This window comes from Diabrotica virgifera, chromosome 10 (assembly GCF_917563875.1).
Source record: "Diabrotica virgifera virgifera chromosome 10, PGI_DIABVI_V3a".
In the NCBI taxonomy this organism is placed as follows: Eukaryota; Metazoa; Arthropoda; class Insecta; order Coleoptera; family Chrysomelidae; genus Diabrotica; species Diabrotica virgifera.
The window spans coordinates 36,548,574-36,567,917 of record NC_065452.1 but is presented as its reverse complement, the minus strand read 5'-3'; the positions used below and the strand labels follow the sequence as shown (position 1 = coordinate 36,567,917).

Here is a 19,344-nt window from a genome sequence, read left to right as displayed (position 1 = left end):
TGGCTCTACTCATATATTATTATTTTATACGCTGTATATAAGAAATACATTACCTGATAAGGAATATCCACAACATTGGCTCGCAAACGGGTGATGTAATTGTAATTGAAATTATGTGAAATGTGCATCATGTCAACATAAACACATCCCCTAGGAGTGTGGAAACATTTTCGTACACTTCTTTTATCAAAAGCATATTTCCACTGTGCTTTAAAGAACAGGGCGTTTGACAGCACCACGTAACAATCAGGAACTATCCCCTCTGAAAAAATTGTTAATGTTCATTTAAACTGTAATTATTGAATGTCACGACAACAACTATAAATTATTAGATCATAATATGTTTCAGGAATATTAAGCTTGATAGCTACCTATTCTCATGGATTTTGAACGAAGATATGTATCGAAAATTGGGAGCATTTGAGATGTGGCTATATCGAAGAATTCTTAAAATCCCATGGACTGATCGGGTCACAAATGAGGAGGTCCTTAGGAGAATGGGGCAGAACCGAGAGGTACTAACCACCATCAAATCCCAAAGTTGGAATACCTTGGACACATTATGCGAAATGAATCCAGATATGCCTTCCTACAAGCCATCCTGCAAGGAAAAATATTTGGAAAGCGAGGTCCAGAAAGAAGAAGAACATCCTGGCTAAAGAACGTCAGAACCTGGTGTAACACAATATCTGTGCACCTTTTCCGCGTTGCTGCAGATAAAGTGAAGATTTCCATGATGATCGCTAGCATTCGTCACTGATAGGCACATCAAGAAGAAGAAGCTTAAAAAGAATTCCAAGAAAAACTACACTTCTCCACGAAACACAATCGCAGGCAACCAAGAGACGTCATATAACGTCGAGGAAACGTCAGTTTTTGGTTGAATATACACACGTGGTTAAACATTACGTCATATAGACGTCTTTTGTAGGTGATTTTAAATACGTAATATTAATGACGTTAAAATATTTTAGACAGCCTAAGTCTGACGCCACAAAATTGGGAGGAGCTTAAAGCTTGTTTGTATTGACTCCAAACCATTTCGTGTATAACGTTAAATAATGTTCATAAGAAATTTATCATTTATTGTTTACGTGGTTTGTGTCTTGTGTGATAAAATAAGATTTTTATTTAGATATTTAGTGAAAGAAATGTGAGATTTTTATTCGTTTTTGCAGTGAGTTAGTTTAATGCAGTGATTCTTCTTCACAACTATTTGAGGTTATGGTTATTTATTTTTTATGTTTATTTTCTGTTAATGAACTAATAATTATGTGCATGCTGGATAATTTGTTAATAAATTATTTATTAGTTTATATTATGTTGTTTCAGTTTTGACACAATAAGTAGATATATATATATATATATATATATATATATATATATATATATATATATATATATATATATATATATATATATATATATATATATATATATATATATATATATATATAAGTATTAAAGACGTGATTTTACCGATGTATAAAAGTCGTCATCTTTTTGACGTTTGAAAATCGTCAGAATTATGACGTCAAATCGATGAAACAAATACACGTGATTTTCAACGTTAGTATTACATCATAGAAACACGTAAATTGGTCATTTTTATGACGTTTTATTTACGTTATAAAAACGTCGTTTGGTTGCCTGGGATTTGGCTTCTTAAATGGACTGGGAACCCGGGACGCACTCTTTGCACTAAATGTATTATTTCAGAAATGCCGAGATAAAAGGAAGACGTATTTGCTGCATTTATTGATTATGAAAAGGCATTTGATAGAGTACAGTATCACAAATTAATTAAAATATTGATGGATAAAGGAGTTGTTAGCCAATACCTACGAATCATAGAAAAATTATACTGAAGCTTAACAGAAATATGTAAAATGCAAAGAGGTGCCAGACACTGTTGTTCAATTTATATTCAGGTAGAATGTTTAAAGAAGCGCTGCATAATTTGGAATGGGGCTTGAAAGTTAATGGAATTCTGATAAATACAATCAGATATGCAGATGATACAGTTATTTTAAGTGATGATATGAATGAATTACAATGCCTTTTAAATGCCATTGACACAGTGGGAAGAGATTTTGACCTAAACATGAACTGTTCAAAAACAAAATGCATGGTGTTTAGCCGTTTGGCATATCAAGATTCACGGTTATATGTTGATGGTCATATAATCAAAAGAGAATACAGTGTTTAAATATCTTTGATGCCATATTACTAAATAACTAGATCCAGATAAAGAGATAAAATCTAGAATAGAGATAGATCGCACAACATTTTTAAAAATGAGGTAATTCTTCTGTAATGATAACTTGCAGCTTCAGCTTCGAAAGCGCATGATTAAATGTTACATTTGGTCAGTCCTCTTGTAAGGTGTCGAAGTATGGGTATTAAGAATATCCGCCATTAATCGTTTGGAGGCCTTTGAAATGTGGCTGCACAGACGTACACTAAAAATACCATGGACGGCTATACTGACAAATGTGGCAGTCCTTAAGAGAGCAATTGCTACTCGCTAGCTGCTTCATAACATCAAATGTAGAAAGATGGCCTATTTTGGACACGTAGTAAGGGGGGAACCGATATAATATTCTTCAACTTATTATGATGGGTAAAATCGAAGGATGCAGATGAATTGGTAGAAAATAGGCCACTTGGTTGAAGAATATCGGGGAGTGGATAGGAATAAAGAAAGCAGAGCAACTATTTAGAACAGCTCGAGACAGAAACAGTTTCGCCATGTTAATCGACAACGTCAAGGGGACTTGATAGGGGCACGTTAACCTTTAACTACACGCGCTGGCGTATTTTATACGCCAGATATAAGAATTCTACTGCAAATATTTAAAAATTTAATTTTTGACCTAGTTTATCTACACTTAGGTGCAAAAAATCGATCCACTGAATATTTGGTCAATTTTGATGTCTCGAATTTCCTAAACCTGTTGTCCGATTTAAGTGATTTTTTTACCATGTTATAGCCTTATTCATTAACAATATCGCTGTAATAATATTGTTGATAGACAGTCAAACTGTCATTGTATACCGGGTGTACGAATCAAACTGTGTTTTTTTCTCAAAGTTCGCATCAGCCTGTGGACTATTCTAGCATTTATAAAATACTGAAATTAAAAACTTCAGGTATAAAAACTATAGCCTCAGGTTTTCTTAACATTCTGTTTTTAGATGCATTCGCTTATGTTGGATAATAAAAAATTTAGGTAATTTAACAACTGGCTATGTCCGTCATCAGTACAGGGTGTTTCGAAATAAGTGCGGCAAACTTTAAGGGGTAATTGTACACATGAAAATAATGACAGTTTGCTTTATAACCATATGTCCGCAAACGCTTCGTTTCCGAGATACGGGATGTTCAATTTTTTTTACAAACTGACGATTTATTTATTGCTTTATAACCAGTTGAGATATGCAAATCAAATTTGGTGGGTTTTAAGACATAGTTATTGCACATTTTTTGACATACAATTAAGAATTTTATATTCACCATTGGCGTGTATTCGGGTAATATGATCGGTCAAATACCCGTTTGCGCGCTAATGGTGAATATTAAATTCTTAATTGTATGTCGAAAAATGTGCAATAACTACGTCTTAAAACCCACCAAATTTGATTTGCATATCTCAACTGGTTTTAAAGCAATAAATAAATCGTCAGTTTGTAAAAAAATTGAACATCCCGAAAACGAAATTTACCCCTTAAAGTTTGCCGCACTTTTTTCGAAACACCCTGTACTGATGACGAACATGGCCAGTTGTTAAAGTTCCCAACTTTTTTATTATCCAACATAAGCGAATGAATCAAAAAACAGAATGTTAAGAAAACCTGAGGCTATAGTTGGTTTTTAATTTCAGTATTTTATAAAAGCTAGAATAGTCCACAGGGTGATGCGAACTTTGAGAAAAAAACTACAGTTTGATTCGTACACCCGGTATACAATTACAGTTTACCTGTCTAGTAACAATATTATTACAGCGATATTGTTAATGAATAAGGCTATAAATAACATGGTAAAAAAATCACTTAAATCGGAAAACATGTTTAGGAAATTCGAGACATCAAAAATTACCAAATTTTCAGTGGATAGATTTTTTTGCACCCGAGTGTGTGTAACCTATCCCTAGAATGTGCTTTACAATTGGTTTTAGTTTCGTTATAATCGGTGTTCTGAGAAGGTCGTAATTACCAGTTTATTATTTATTTCCGGTGATGTGCCAAATGTGCCACGATTGTGGTAATGTAAGGACATCTTTTAATTGTTTTTTTAGTCATCATGGCACAAAATATATTTTTTTTTATAAATAATATTTTTTCTCATGTAAAATATCATTCGTTGTGGAGAGGTAAAGAGTAGAAAAAAGACAACATATTATTTGATGAGAACGGCGGAAGAAATATCGTAAAAGGACTCCATGTGGAGGTGAACAGTAGAATAAAAGAGGACTTCTACTAAAAAACTGGATGATAAGAAAATAAAGTCCAGAACAAGGCGTAAAAGTGTACCGGGGTGTTTTAAAGAGTCCAGATTATAAACATAGTTGTGACATTTTCATTAATAACAATACTTACGTGGTGAGATGACATCGGTTATTTCGCCATGAGTGGAGTCAGATATCCATCCATTAATGACCCTAGCAGCATAATCTGAATTTGAAAAATCTAAGCTTTTCAGGTAAGCGTTGTAATACTTTATAACGACATTCTTATAATTATCAACCAGTCGATGTTTTTCAGAGACAAATATGGCATTATGGCTTTCTAGGACACTATTTGGCGTAGATCTTTCCTAAAATGAATTTAATGCTTTTATAATGGTCGTTTTTTAGAGGTAAATATCATATGATAACACTTTTTTAACTGGCGGTCAATTTGACAGCTGTCAAGTGATTTATTTTTAGTGAAAAGGCAGTTTATGTTTCCTCTAGATTCAGAGGCGATACACAATCTCCAGACAGCTGTTTCTGCCTTACGGCGTCCTCAGTGGAGCTGGGCGCACACTAAAGTGCATCGAAAAATGCGAAAAAAAAATTTTTTTGCGATAGAAAAGTAATACCTCACAAAAGTTGCCCAATCAACTGTAAGTATTTTGGTAAAATTTTTTCGAAATTGAAAAATAACTTCTGGCCCCCAAGACAATTAAAAATTTTGAAAAAATGTTAAGGACGAAAAAAATTTTATTTCGAAACGAAAATGTAATACCTCACTAAAGTTGTCTAACACACTATATAGTATTTTAGTAAAATTGCGTTGAAATAAAAAAATATTTTCTGCCTCCCACGGCAACTAAATATTGATACATTAATATGCGAATTTCTATTGTAAGGGAAATGTAATACCTTTCGGTTTAAATTGGAAAATAGTTTCTGGTTTCGCAAGGCAATTAAAAATTTTACTTAAGAAAAGTATACTAAAACATTTTTTTTATAACAAAATAGCCTAACTTATCGTCTCCCTGACGTCACCCAAGCTTTTAATACTAAAATAAATATAAAGCAAAGTACAAAATTAGGTATATAAATATTACAAAAAAAATATGGTAAAAGCATTCTATTTGAAGATGTCTTCCGATTTAGCATTAAAGTGAGGAATAGTTTTTCTTTAATCAATTCGAGTTTTTATAAATCCATACCTCGAATACGCTCCACAAACTGCTAGAGAAGCTTGTGTGACAAGCTTGGCACATCGTTCTACACATTGTTTGTGGCAGTGATATTTCTCAATCTCAATGTTAAAATGGTCTAAATTAGGATTCTTAATAAAATCTTGCAGATTGTCACTCGAAAATCTAGAGAATATAGGTGGTTCTGTAAGGTGATATTCTTGTTAGTTAATTAACTCGAAGTAGTCATTTGAATCAAAATTTTTATAGGAGAAAGTTTGAAGACCCTCACGTTTTTTGATTTGGTCACTGGCAAACTTCTTTTGATGTCCAAGGGGTAGATCATTTGAATGTCGCAGACATACAAACCACTGAAACGGTTTTTTGAGATGTTCTTCTAATAGGCGTATTACATCACCCTTAACTCTAGTATTTACGACTAGTACATGTGACGAGTTTCGTCACATGCAATAGCTGGATTTGATACTTTCTGGTATACCAGACAGAGGATACCCATATCCGAAATACTTGCACCCTGGCTCATGCACAAGTGTTATGTGTTCTTCCACGATCGATTGACCATAAAACTCGGTACTGTTTTTTACTTGAGCTAAATTTTTGTCTTTGCGTCGGTAACTTTCTTCTTTTACCGTTGTTCTCTCTGATTATATTTGTTTTTGTTTTCTCTATCAATCGAGCTTTTCACCATTTTTCTGGGATCTCTTTGATTTAATAGAAATTCGCGCTCATCCAGAAGCACTTTTTGATAATTGCTACAAAAACAATTAATCAGAGTGTCACATTTGCATGCTGCAAGATCGAAACATGTATTTTTACTTTTGTTCTTAAAGCAGTTAATTTTTATTTTTGTAAAATTCACTGTTTTGCCTGCTCTTAAATGGTTTCATAAGTTTCATATATTTGTCATGATAGGCTTTTAAAAGCTGAATAATTCTTGTAGAATAATTCTATGTTAAATTATTGGAATTAGAGCCTTTTCCATATTTCCTCCAATTTAATTGCAACCTGTTCGGCAATACCAGAAAATTCTGGCTCTTTCTTGCTAAGTTTTTTATCCTCTTGCAACCACAAAACTTCATCGCTTGTTTGTAATTCAGTAAAACATTTTCAGGTATATTTGGCGGTTGCCCAAAAATGGGGCGGTTCACAACACATCTTGATTTTATTCCCCATGGTCCTGGTTTATCTATTTTAAAAATCTTTAATTTACAAACAACAATAATAACAAAGTAAGGCATCGCACCCAACATAAGTGAAAATTACACGCACGGACTCACGAAGAGGGGCATTTCAAAGGGGTTGGGGAGACTGAAAAAACAAATAAAATTTTAAAATATCGTTTAAATTTGTAGTTGACAACATTTTAAATTTTCTTTAATTAATCATTGATCTTAGATCGAGTTAGCACACATTTTATTCCAAATATGTGATGTATCGAGCTCTCGGATTATCAAATCACGAGATTAACCGCGTAGTGTAAAATAATATAAATTGAAATTTTCATAAAAATCAGATATTTAATAAAATTCAATGTCGTTATGGGGTGGGGAGGGGGGCAGAAAATTCGCTTAGAAAAAAAATTAAAAATACTAATATGCTGAAAAATAACACTTAACAACTTTTTCACGCTATTAGATATAATATTTCCAACTTTTATTTTTTCGATGCACTCTAGTGCACACCTCTGAATCAAAACGAAACCAAACTGTCTATTAAAATAAAATTTCAAGAATAGTTTAAAAAATACCCTATTAGGACACTGCAACGACATCTCTAAAATAAAAGAAAAAAGCCCCAGATACAAAATTCACTATTAAAATAAAAATTAAAATATTAAATAATTATTTAAATCTGAAACTTTTCTTATTGGAACCCCTTTCTGATAACATCCTTAATCTCTGACTTTTACGATTACTTATACGACAAGAGACGACGAATAAAGAAAGCGAAAAGGACTCTAACAATATGCAGTCACATTCTGCTTTCATTTTATGAAAAGACAGTTTATGTTTTCTTTTGATTCAGAAGCGATACACAATCTCCAGACAACTGTTTCTGCCTTACGGTATCCCCAGTGGAGCTGCGTGCACACCTCTGAATCAAAATAAAACCAAACTGCCTATTTAAGTAAAATTTCAAAAATAGTTTAAAATCCACTATTATGACGCTGCAGCGACATCTCTTAAAGAAAAGAGAAAAGTCCCATATACAGAATTCACTAGATTTCTTTTTAGTTTGGTTTGGCATTTCAACATGAATAGACTGACACTGAACAACGCTTCCAAATTGTGCAAATTTATTTTGAAAATCATGGTTCTCTTCGAAATACGTATCACGCACTATGTCCATTTTATGGGCAACATAATGATCCATCAGAGCAGTTAATTTGATTAACCATGGAACGTTTTTTCACCACGTTTAATCTAAATGATAATACGCATCTACAGAGATGTCCTACAGTGCATACAGAAGAAGTTGTTGCTGCTGTTGAGCTTAGCATAGAGAAAGACCCGAATCAGTCTATCTGCCATCGTGCACAGCAGTTGGATATATGTGTCCATCCACTTTATGAAAGATTTTGCGGGAAGATCTTGGTTTGCGTGCTTAAAAATTCCAATTCGTGCAAGAATTGAAACTACACGATCACCTAGCAAGGCGTAGATGTGGTGAATGGGCCATAAGAGATTGCCGTTGATCCTGATTTTCATAAGTGAATTTTGTTCAGCGATAAAGCTCTCTTTTGGTTAAATGGTTACGTGAATAAACAAAACTGCCGTACTTGGAGTAAATATAATCCTCAAGTGTGTGTTGAGACATCATTACATCCAGAAAAACTCACTGTTTGGTGTGCTTTATGAGCGGGTGGAATCATTGGTCCGTACTTCTTCAAAAACGATGCTGGCCAGAACGTTACAGTCAATGATGAGCGCTATAGACCCATGATTACTGATTTTTTCATTATTCAATTGAACAACGATAATATGCCGGATCTGTGATTTCGAGAAAACGGCGCAACATGTCACATAGTTCGGGCCACAATTGATTTATTGAAGGAAACGTTTGGTAACCGCATTGCTTCATGTTTTGGACCCGATGCATCAATAAATAATCGAAAAATATTCTATCGATGCATCTCAGCTTGCCTATCCGAATCGTCATCATTTATGTACTTGTATACTGGGTAAATACAGTGTATAAACAAAATAAACGGTTTCGTTTTGATTTAAATCGAGTCTCTTGCCCTCTGACACCGTGTTTCGGGGTCTACCCTTTATCAAAGAGGTTTCGCAAGAAGACTGATCTGAATCAAAACTCACCGAGAAGATGGTGTAAATATTCACATATTTACACCGGAGTATGGTTAGACTGACCTCTAACGGGGAACGATGAAATAGATAAAAATGAATGTCGACGACGGTTCCAGCAAGCTGTTAGCCCAGACAAATAAATATCAAACGGACGAAACTTAGGAAAAATATTCCTGCGATGCATCTCAGCTTGCCTATCCGAATCGTCATCATTTTTGTACGTGTATACTGGGTACAGTGTAAAAACAAAATAAACGAAATAAAATAAGTTATCAATCAAGTAGCACAGAAAACGACAATAAATATCGTTCCCATACCACCAGATTGACAACAGGTGGAACTTTCTCTGGTTACTACCCCCGTGATTTTCAAAATATATAAATCATACGGGTGCCGAGACCAAATTAAGATGAGGGAATTTTAAATAATTTACGTCCCATCTGCTCAGCGTGGTAAAAGTTCCAACGAGAAAGATTCCTTAGTACTCCACAAAAGAGTAAATGAATTTTAAAATGTTGAATGGGTTGCATGTGAGAGTTCAATATAAATGAAGTAAAAGACAGATGTACTCTCAATCATTTATTGTAACTTCCGACGACCGGTTTCGCTCTTTAAAGTATGTAGAGCATCTTCAGGTCAACGGTTACAAGTCACTAAATGATTCGGATACAAGGAGCTACTACCTCAGTATTCATTAACATGATGTTTTGGCTTAAGTTATGCTAACGGGATATGGTGGAATAGACGGAGAATGTTGCAAAGGTAAACAAGTTTATGGGATTTGGGAATTCTTGACGGTGAAGAGATAGTTGTTGAAAGACAACCAACAAATATGTGCCTGTTATTATGTTTGTGAAGTAAACTATAGTGAATGTCATATATATAATTTTTTAAAATGTGATGGTTTTAATGGTTTTAAAGATTTTTATTTCTATTTATTAAGAGATTTTGTTTTTATTTATTAAAAGACTTCTATTTATTAGTGTATGTTTTAGTGTAAGATTAACAACGTTTGAATCAAGACGGGTCGAATGTGTAATATGTATGTTAGATGTGGATGTGCAGCTGTAACCTAAATTGTTAAGGTCAGTACTTCTTGATGTTTCTAATGAAAGGAGTAGTGGTCGTACAAGGGATTACCAATCAGAAAGCTTAAAAGTTGTAGCTAAAATATTAAATTAGCAGTCATATAATAAAAACAGTAATAAATGTGAATTGATAGACAACAATGTAGGTACATGAAACTGAGATATAAATTAAAGGGTGGAGAATTAGAGTAGAAAGAAAGAAAGATAGAAATTAAAAATTCAGTTGAAAGTAATTGATTGTAAATTGAGACTATGTTTGAATGATATAAGCAGTGAAGAAATATTAATAAACTATTGAATCAGATAAAAGAAATGAATAGTAATAAATTATATTTTGGGGGTATACCTACATTGTATTTTAAAATTCGTCAATAAATAAATAAGTAGATTCACATCAAAATTAAAATAAAACAAAACACAGGACACAAGACGATACAACAAATAATGTGGGAATTTAAGATTGGTCAGGAGCACTGCATTTAATTTATTTAATTTATTTTATTTTATTTAAATTAATTTTAAAATGTATAAACATTTTTAATTTCTTTGCAATCCGTAAATGCAGGATATCCGAGGCATTTCTTTCTTTGCAATTCGGAACGGCCCAAAGCGAAATACCTGGTTAAATTGGACAGAAGAGGATATGGGACTACTGATAAGGGGAAAAAATCCCCGAAACCGGTATAGACTCTTCTTGCACTCTCCGATTTAACTAGAGTATAATGTTGCTGCATTTTCGGATTGCAAAGAAATTAAAAATGTTTATACATTTTTAATTCATTTACTCTTTTGTGGAGTACTAATGAATCATTCTCGTTGGAACTTTTACCACGCTGAGCAGATGGAACGTGGATTATTTAAAATTCCTCCATCTTAATTTCGTCTCGGCACCCGTATGATTTATAATTTTTGAAAATCACGGGGGTAGTAACCAGAGAAAGTTCCACCTGTTGTCATTCTGTTGGCATAGGAACGATATTTATTGTCGTCTTCTGTGCTACTTGATTGATAACTTATTTTGTTTCTCGGTAGATGTTTCTAGGATATCCGCTGCATTTCTTTCTTTGCAATTCGGAACGGCCCAAAGCGAAGTACCTGGTTAAATTGGAGATAAGAGGATATGGGACTACTGATGAGGGGAAAAATCCCCGAAACCGGTATAGACTCTTCTTGCACTCTCCGATTTAACTAGAGTATAATGCTACTGCATTTTCGGATTGCAAAGAAATTAAAAATGTTTATACATTTTTAATTCATTTACTCTTTTGTGGAGTACTAATGAATCTTTCGCGTTGGAACTTTTACCACGTTGAGCAGATGGAACGTGGATTATTTAAAATTCCCCCATCTTAATTTCGTCTCGGCACCCGTATGATTTATAATTTTTGAAAATCACGGGGGTAGTAACCAGAGAAAGTTCCACCTGTTGTCATTCTGTTGGCATAGGAACGATATTTATTGTCGTTTTCTGTGCTACTTGATTGATAACTTATTTTGTTTCTCGGTAGATGACTCTAGGATAAAACAAAGCGAAGTACCTGGTTAAATTGGAGAGAAGAGGATATGGGACTACTGATGAGGGGAAAAATCCCCGAAACCGGTATAGACTCCTCCTGACTCTCCGATTTAACTAGAATATAATGCTGCTGCATTTTCGGATTGCAAAGAAATTGAAAGTGTTTATACATTTTTACAAAATAAACGGTTTCGTTTTGATTCAAATCGAGTCTCTTGCCATCCTCTGACACCGTGTTTCGGGGTCTACCACTTATCGAAGAGGCTTCGCAAGACGACTGGTCTGAATCAAGACTCACCGAGAAGATGGTGTAAATATTCAAATATTTACACCGGAGTACGGTTAGGCTGACCTCTAACGTGGAACGATGAGATGAATAAAAATGAATATCGACGACGATTCAAGCAAGCTGTTAGCCAAGATATATAAATATAAAACGGACGACACTTAGGAAAAATATTCCATCGATGCATCTCAGCTTGTCTATCCGAATCGTCATCATTTTTGTACTTGTATACTGGGTACAGTGTAAAAATAAAATAAACGAAATAAAATAAGTTATCAATCAATTAGCACAGAAAACGACAATAAATATCGTTCCTATATTACCAGATTAACAACATTTGGAACTTTCTCTGGTTATTACCCCCCGTGATTTTCAAAAATTATATATTATACGGGTGCCGAGACGAAATTAAGGTGAATGAATTTTAAATAATTCACGTCCCATCTGCTCAACGTGGTAAACGTTCCAACGAGAAAGATTCCTTAGTACTCCACAAAAGAGTAAATGAATTTTAAAATGTTGAATGGGTTGCATGTGAGAGTTCATTATAAATGAAGTAAAAGACAGACGTACTCTCAATCATTTATTGTAACTTCCGACGACCGGTTTCGCTCTTTAAAGTATGTAGAGCATCTTCAGGTCAACGGTTACAAGTCACTAAATGATTCGGATACAAGGAGCTACTACCCCAGTATTCATTAACATGATGTTTTGGCTTAAGTTATGCTAACGGGATATGGTGGAATAGACGGAGAATGTTGCAAAGGTAAACAAGTTTATGGGATTTGGGAATTCTTGAGGATGAAGAGATAGTTGTTGAAAGACAACTAACAAATCTGTGCCTGTTATTATGTTTGTGAAGTAAACTATAGTGAATGTCATATATATAATTTTTTTAAATGTGATGGTTTTAATGGTTTTAAAGATTTTTATTTCTATTTATTAAGAGATTTTGTTTTTATTTATATTTATTAAAAGACTTCTATTTATTAGTGTATGTGTTAATGTAAGATTGACAACATTTGGATCAAGACGGGTCGAATGTGTAATATGTACGTTAGATGTGGATGTGCATCTGTAACCTAAATTGTTAAGGTCAGTACTTCTTGATGTTTTTAATGAAAGGAGTAGTGGTCGTACAAGGGATTACCAATCAGAAAGCTTAAAAGTTGTAGCTAAAATATTAAATTAGCTGTCATACAATAAAAACAGTAATAAATGTGAATTGATAGACAACAATGTAGGTACATGAAACTGAGATATAAATTAAAGGGTAGAGAATTAGAGTAGAAAGAAAGAAAGATAGAAATTAAAGATTCAGTTGAAAGTAATTGATTGTCAATTGAGACTATGTTTGAATGATATAAGCAGTGAAGAAATAATAGGTTTGTTCTAGCAAACAGTCAAACTAGTCAGAAACCGTCAACAAACAGTTGGTCAGTGAGAAAACATAATACAGTCACCAGTGCTATGACTGATGTTAGAACAAACCTATTAATAAACTATTGAATCAGATAAAAGAAATGAATAGTAATAAATTATATTTTGAGGGTATACCTACATTGTGTTTTAAAATTCGTCAATAAATAAATAAGTAAATTCACATCAAAATTAAAATAAAACAAAACACAGGACACAAGACGATACAACAAATAATGTGGGAATTTAAGATTGGTCAGGAACACTGCATTTAATTTATTTAACTTATTTTATTTTATTTTATTTAATTTTAAAATGAAAATTAAATTTTCAATTTCTTTACAATCCGAACATGCAGGATATCCGCGGCATTTCTTTCTTTGCAATTCGGAACGTTCAAAGCGAAGTACCTGGTTAAATTGGAGAGAAGAGGATATGGGACTACTGATGACGGGAAAAAATCCCCGAAACCAGTATAGACTCTTCCTGCACTCTCCGATTTAACTAGAGTATAATGCTGCTGCATTTTCGGATTGCAAAGAAATTGAAAATGTTTATACATCTTTAATTCATTTACTCTTTTGTGGATTACTAAGGAATCTTTCTCGTTGGAACTTTTACCACGCTGAGCAGATGAAACATGTGTTATTTAAAATTCCCTCATCTTAATTTCGTCTCGGCACCCGTATGATTTATAATTTTTGAAAATCACAGGGGGTGGTAACCAGAGAAAGTTCCACCTGTTGTCAATCTGGTGGTATGGGAACGATATTTATTGTCGTTTTCTGTGCTACTTCGATTGATAACTTACTTTAGATGGCCCTAGTTCATCCGTGACATTTCTTTCTTTGCAGTTCGGAAGGGCCCAAAGTATGATACCTGGAGAAGTCGGAGAGATGACGGTATGGGACTACTGATGAGGGGGAAAAGACCTCCGAAACCGGTATAGACTCTTCCTGCACTCTCCGATTTAACTAGAGTATAATGCTGCTGCATTTTCGGATTGCAAAGAAATTGAAAATGTTTATACATTTTTACAAAATAAACGGTTTCGTTTTGATTCAAATCGAGTCTCTTGCCATCCTCTGATACCGTGTTTCGGGGTCTACCCCTTATCAAAGAGGCTTCGAAAGAAGGCTGATCTAAATCAAAACTAATATAAAGAAGTTATACTTACATTAAGATTATTTAGAAGTTCTACAAGAACACTTCTGACACCTTTTTGATTAATATCAGGTATCCTCAGTGCTTCACTTATTTCTTCTGCACAAGTTCCTTCTGCTCCTTCTAAAATCATTGCTAATGTCGTTTTGATGCTAGCGGGAGATATTAATACGTTCGTGGATAAATCAGAAAAGGACTAAAAAAAATATTGTTTATAAATTTATTTAAAAATAAATAAATAGTGATAGTGATAATAATTATTTTACAAATGTTTTATTTATGAAATGAGAAGTCCCAGATCCGAAAACACGACCTTAATATTTGCCTTCTGCAATTTACAAGGCAGGCAGACGACGAACAAAGAAGACGAAAGGGACTCTACAATATGCAGTCACTTTCCGTCCATTCGTCTATGTAAAAATTCCAACGAAAGTTGGTTCAGTGTAGTCACAATATGAAGCTCTCGTGAAGCTCTTTTTTCACTTAATATACTAATACAACGGTGCCTGGACGTCAATCAAGATATATGCGTGTTTTACAGACTATACTAAAACAAAAGTACGACATGAACAATTAATGCATGCCCTGAAATCAAAGAAGATTGACAATGACATACTATATATAAGCAACGGGCAAAAGTACGTGTTAACGATCAGTTCTCAGAGGAAATTGACATCAGACGTAGGGTGAGACAGGGATGCGTGTTGTCGCCAATTCTTTTTAATGCTTACTCGGAAGAGATCTTGAGGGTGAAACAGCTGGAATAAAGGTAAATGAAGTTCCCATTGATAGAAAACAATATGTAAGAAATAAAATAGAAATGAAAGTCATTGGAATTATAACAGAACCCATAGAAGCAAACGGAGGAATCAGGCAAGGAGATTCACTAAGCCCTCTACTATGTATGCAATAATAAAACAAATAAAGAAAAATAGAGGGTACAAAATAGGCTATAGAGAGATGAAAATACTGTGTTACGCTGATGACACCGTGTTAGTAGCAGAGTGCGAAGACGACCTACAAAGATTACTGCACGAATTCAACATTAACGCAAAAGAAATGAATATAAAAATATCAGCAGAAAAAACAAAAAGCTTAGTAATATCCAAAGAACCAATAAGATGCAAATTGTAGTTAGACAATCAAATTATACAACAAGTAATGACTTTCAAATACCTGGAAATTAATCTATCAGCCAACAACAATATCGAAGAAGAGGTAAAAGACCAAATAAATGCCTAAACGACACAATTTGGAAAAACAAACACCTAAGAGTGGAAACAAAGGCCCGAATATATAAGTCAGTTATTAGACCAGTTATGACTTACACGGGCGAAACAAGACTAATATAGATACAAGCAAAACACAAAGACATCTGGAGACCAACGAAATGAAGATCTTAAGAATTGCTGGAAAAGGACTACAGGACAGGGTAAGAAGTGAGGAAATCAGACGCATATGTGTGGTAGACAATATAAATACTGGGTAAAGAACAGAAAAGAAGAGTGAAATCAACACATAAGCAGGACGTCTGAATCAAGGATAGTAAGAATAGCCAGGGACAAGTCACCGTTAGGCAGAAGAAGTATAGGACGCCCAAGGAAAGTATGCGACATCAATGAAAACACCGGAATCATTGGAGTTTTGGGTGTATAGAAGAATTCTGAAAATATCATGGATAGAACAAGTCACCAACAGAGGTTCTGAGAAAGATGAATAAAGAAATGGAAGTCTTAAATACCATCAAAACAAGAACATTGGAATATCTCGGACATATTACACGTGGAGAGAGATACAACTTGATCCAATTGATTATGCAGGGAAAGATTCAACGAAAAAGAAGCATAGGGAGCCTCAGAATATCATGGCTGCGCAACCTGAGAGAGTGGTATGGATGTACATCAAATGAACTTTTCAGAGCAGCCGTCTCTAAAATGCGAATAGCTATGATGATTGCCGACCTCGGACGCGGATATGGACTTGAAGGACACATACTATTTTACAATGAAAAGTATACTTACATATAATAAGTCAATATCAAACAGATTGAATCTATATGCAATCTCATCCATTTCTACATCTGGAGGTTGATAGTAGTCGGGGTCCAGATTTGGATTCAAATTAAGACCTTGTACATTGCTGGGCTGTTCATTTTCAGTATTTGGTCTATTTGGGCGATTCTGTTGGAATTGTACATTGTCGGGTCGTTGACTTTCAACACTTGGTCTATTTGGACGAGGCTGTTGGAACTGTACATTATTGGATTGATCAATTTCATTATTTGGTCTACTTGGGCGAGTATTTTGGAATTGCACAGCTTCAGTAGCTGAAATATGATGATTAATATTAACCTACATGTATATTAAAATAAATTTTAAACAACTCTAAAAACTATATTCCAGTAAAGAAAAAAACAGCTGAAAATATCTTATACGCCAAAAAATACGTCAAAAAATGCGCAATAACTACCTCTTAAAACCCATCAAACTTCATTAGCATATCTCAACCGGTTTTAGAGCAATAAATAAATCGTCAGATTGTAAGGAAAATTTAAACATCCCGTATCTAGGAAACGAAGTATTTGCGGACATATGTTTATAAAGCAAACTGTCATTATTTTTTCATGAAGAATTACCCCCTTAAAGTTTGTCGCACTTATGTAGAAACACCCTTATTGATGAAGAACATGACTAATTATTAAAGTACCTAACTTTTTTATTATCCAACATAAGCGTTGAATCGAAAAACAAAATGTTAAGAAAACCTAAGGCTATAATTGGGTTTTAATTTTAGTATTTTATAAATGCTAGAATATTCCGCAGCGCGTGGAGAACTTTAAAAAAAAACACAGTTTGATTGGTACACCCGGTATACAATAACCATTTACCTGCCTAGCAACAATGTTATTACAGCGATATTGTTAAAAAATAACGCTATAGCATACTAAAAATCACTTCAACCGGACAACAGGTTTAGGAAATGCGAGACATAAAAAATAACCCATTTTTAAGGTGGTGCGTTAATTTCTTGCAGTGGTGTATTTTTATTAAAATTATAAAAGACCATAATTATATAAAACCCATAAATACAAGTAAGAATATAAAAAAAATTAAAAATGAACAGTTTTGGTATTTCTTTTGTCTAGACAAGGACTGTCTGGTAGGAGCACCCAAACGTAGTTATCCATCATGTTCTCATTATATTCTCCTTGATACCATTGTTCGAAGTTTATTATATCTTGGTGAAAGCGTTTCACGACATTGAAGCTGTCAAGCATAGGAAGTTTCGGAAAAATTGTTTTAAAAATTAAAAGGCCTCAGAATCTTTATGAACAGCCTTTACACTCTGCTTCATGAGACTCAATTTTACGTGTACTGGAGGCATTAAAGCATGATGGGGCTCCTCATTTGAAACTCGCCCCAATGTGACCATGAGTGCTGCTGATAGTGTACTACAATGGCTCTACTATCCCATAAGCAAAGGTAACATGGATATTTAGTGTATCTGCCTTGCATTCGTACCAGAAAACTAACCATTTTGTTTGAAATCCCCTATCACTGGCCAGGCGTACTCTACATATTTTAAAACTTGAAGCACCATTTTAACGATTTCATAATTTTCTTCCTCTGGCTCATTAAAATGAGTCAGAGGAAGAGATGGAAATATATTTCCATTGTGAAGAAGAACTATTTTAAGATAAAAATAAAAATGTATACCATTTTTATTCAGTTGCAATGCGAAGGCAAAACAATCTTATTAAACGCTTTGATTTAGTTCAATAGATTGCGTCAACTCTTTGGATGTTAATTTGACTACCTTTTCTTCCATGCAAATGAATGAAAATTTGCAGACATATGCATTCGCGGGAACAATACACGAATAGACAACAAAAAAATTTTGTTTATGTTTATTAATTGTTTAAATAAAAAAAAACTATTTTAATGGAAAAAGGCCTAAATTCACTTGTTTTTTACAATGTAGAAACTTGAAACTTTTACGGATTGTAGCTAATGATATAACCTATACATAATTTCACTTTTTACGTTAATTGTTTACGTTATGCGTCATAAATAAACAATAAAGTTTTAAATTTTGAACACTCATATATTTGTTTACACAGTACGATGCAAATGAAAGGAATAAATTCGTTATTTTGTAAAAAGGCGACTCTAAGGAAAAATCCCGAAAGAGGTCGATTTTTATTTTTAAATTACGATATTTTGACATATATGTCATACTAGTGACGTCATCCATCTGGGCGCGATGACGTAATCGATGATTTTTTTAAATGAGAATAGGGGACATGCGATAGCTCATTCGAAAGGTCATTCAATTATTTATTTAGTAATATAAAAATCTATATAATTATTTATACAGGGTGTCCAAAAATAATTTTTTTATTAAATTATTTGCCAAAAAAAACAATGTATGTAATTTATTAGGTCTGTTCCAACCAACAGTCAAACTAGTCAGAAATCGTCAGCAAACAGTTGGTCAGTGCAAGAACATACTACAGTCATCGGTGCTATCTCCTCTACTCGCGCTGGTCAACTTTTCTCTGATAGTTTCTAACTGGTTTGACCGCTAGTTGGAACAAACCTATTATTAAACACTTTTCTTTAGTTCAATCGTTTGTGTCAAATATTTAGCCGTTAATTTGACTGCCTTTTCTTCAATGAAAATGAATTAAAATTTGCACACATGCATTCGCAGGAACAATACACGAATAGCCAATAAATTTTTTTTATGTTTATTAATCGTTTAAATAAAAAAACACGATTTTAATGAAAAATGCTTAAATTCCCTTGTTTTTACAATGAAGAAACTTGAAAGTTTTAGAGATTGTAGCTAGTTATATGAACTATACATAATTTCACTTTTTACGTTAATTGTTTACATTATGCTTCATAAAT

General features: G+C 33.7%; 1 protein-coding gene across 1 annotated transcript in view; it reads right to left on the bottom strand.

Moving 5' to 3' along the window:
- Window positions 1-19,344, bottom strand: part of LOC114335311 (uncharacterized) — a 149,801-nt gene that overhangs the window by 15,151 nt on the left and 115,306 nt on the right. Inside the window, exons 9-12 of the mRNA XM_028285534.2 lie at window positions 16,453-16,757; window positions 14,445-14,627; window positions 4,600-4,816; window positions 54-262 (exon numbers count right to left, since the gene is read on the bottom strand). Of these exons, the coding sequence (XP_028141335.1) occupies window positions 54-262; window positions 4,600-4,816; window positions 14,445-14,627; window positions 16,453-16,757 (914 nt within the window). The remainder of the gene's footprint in view (window positions 1-53; window positions 263-4,599; window positions 4,817-14,444; window positions 14,628-16,452; window positions 16,758-19,344) is intronic.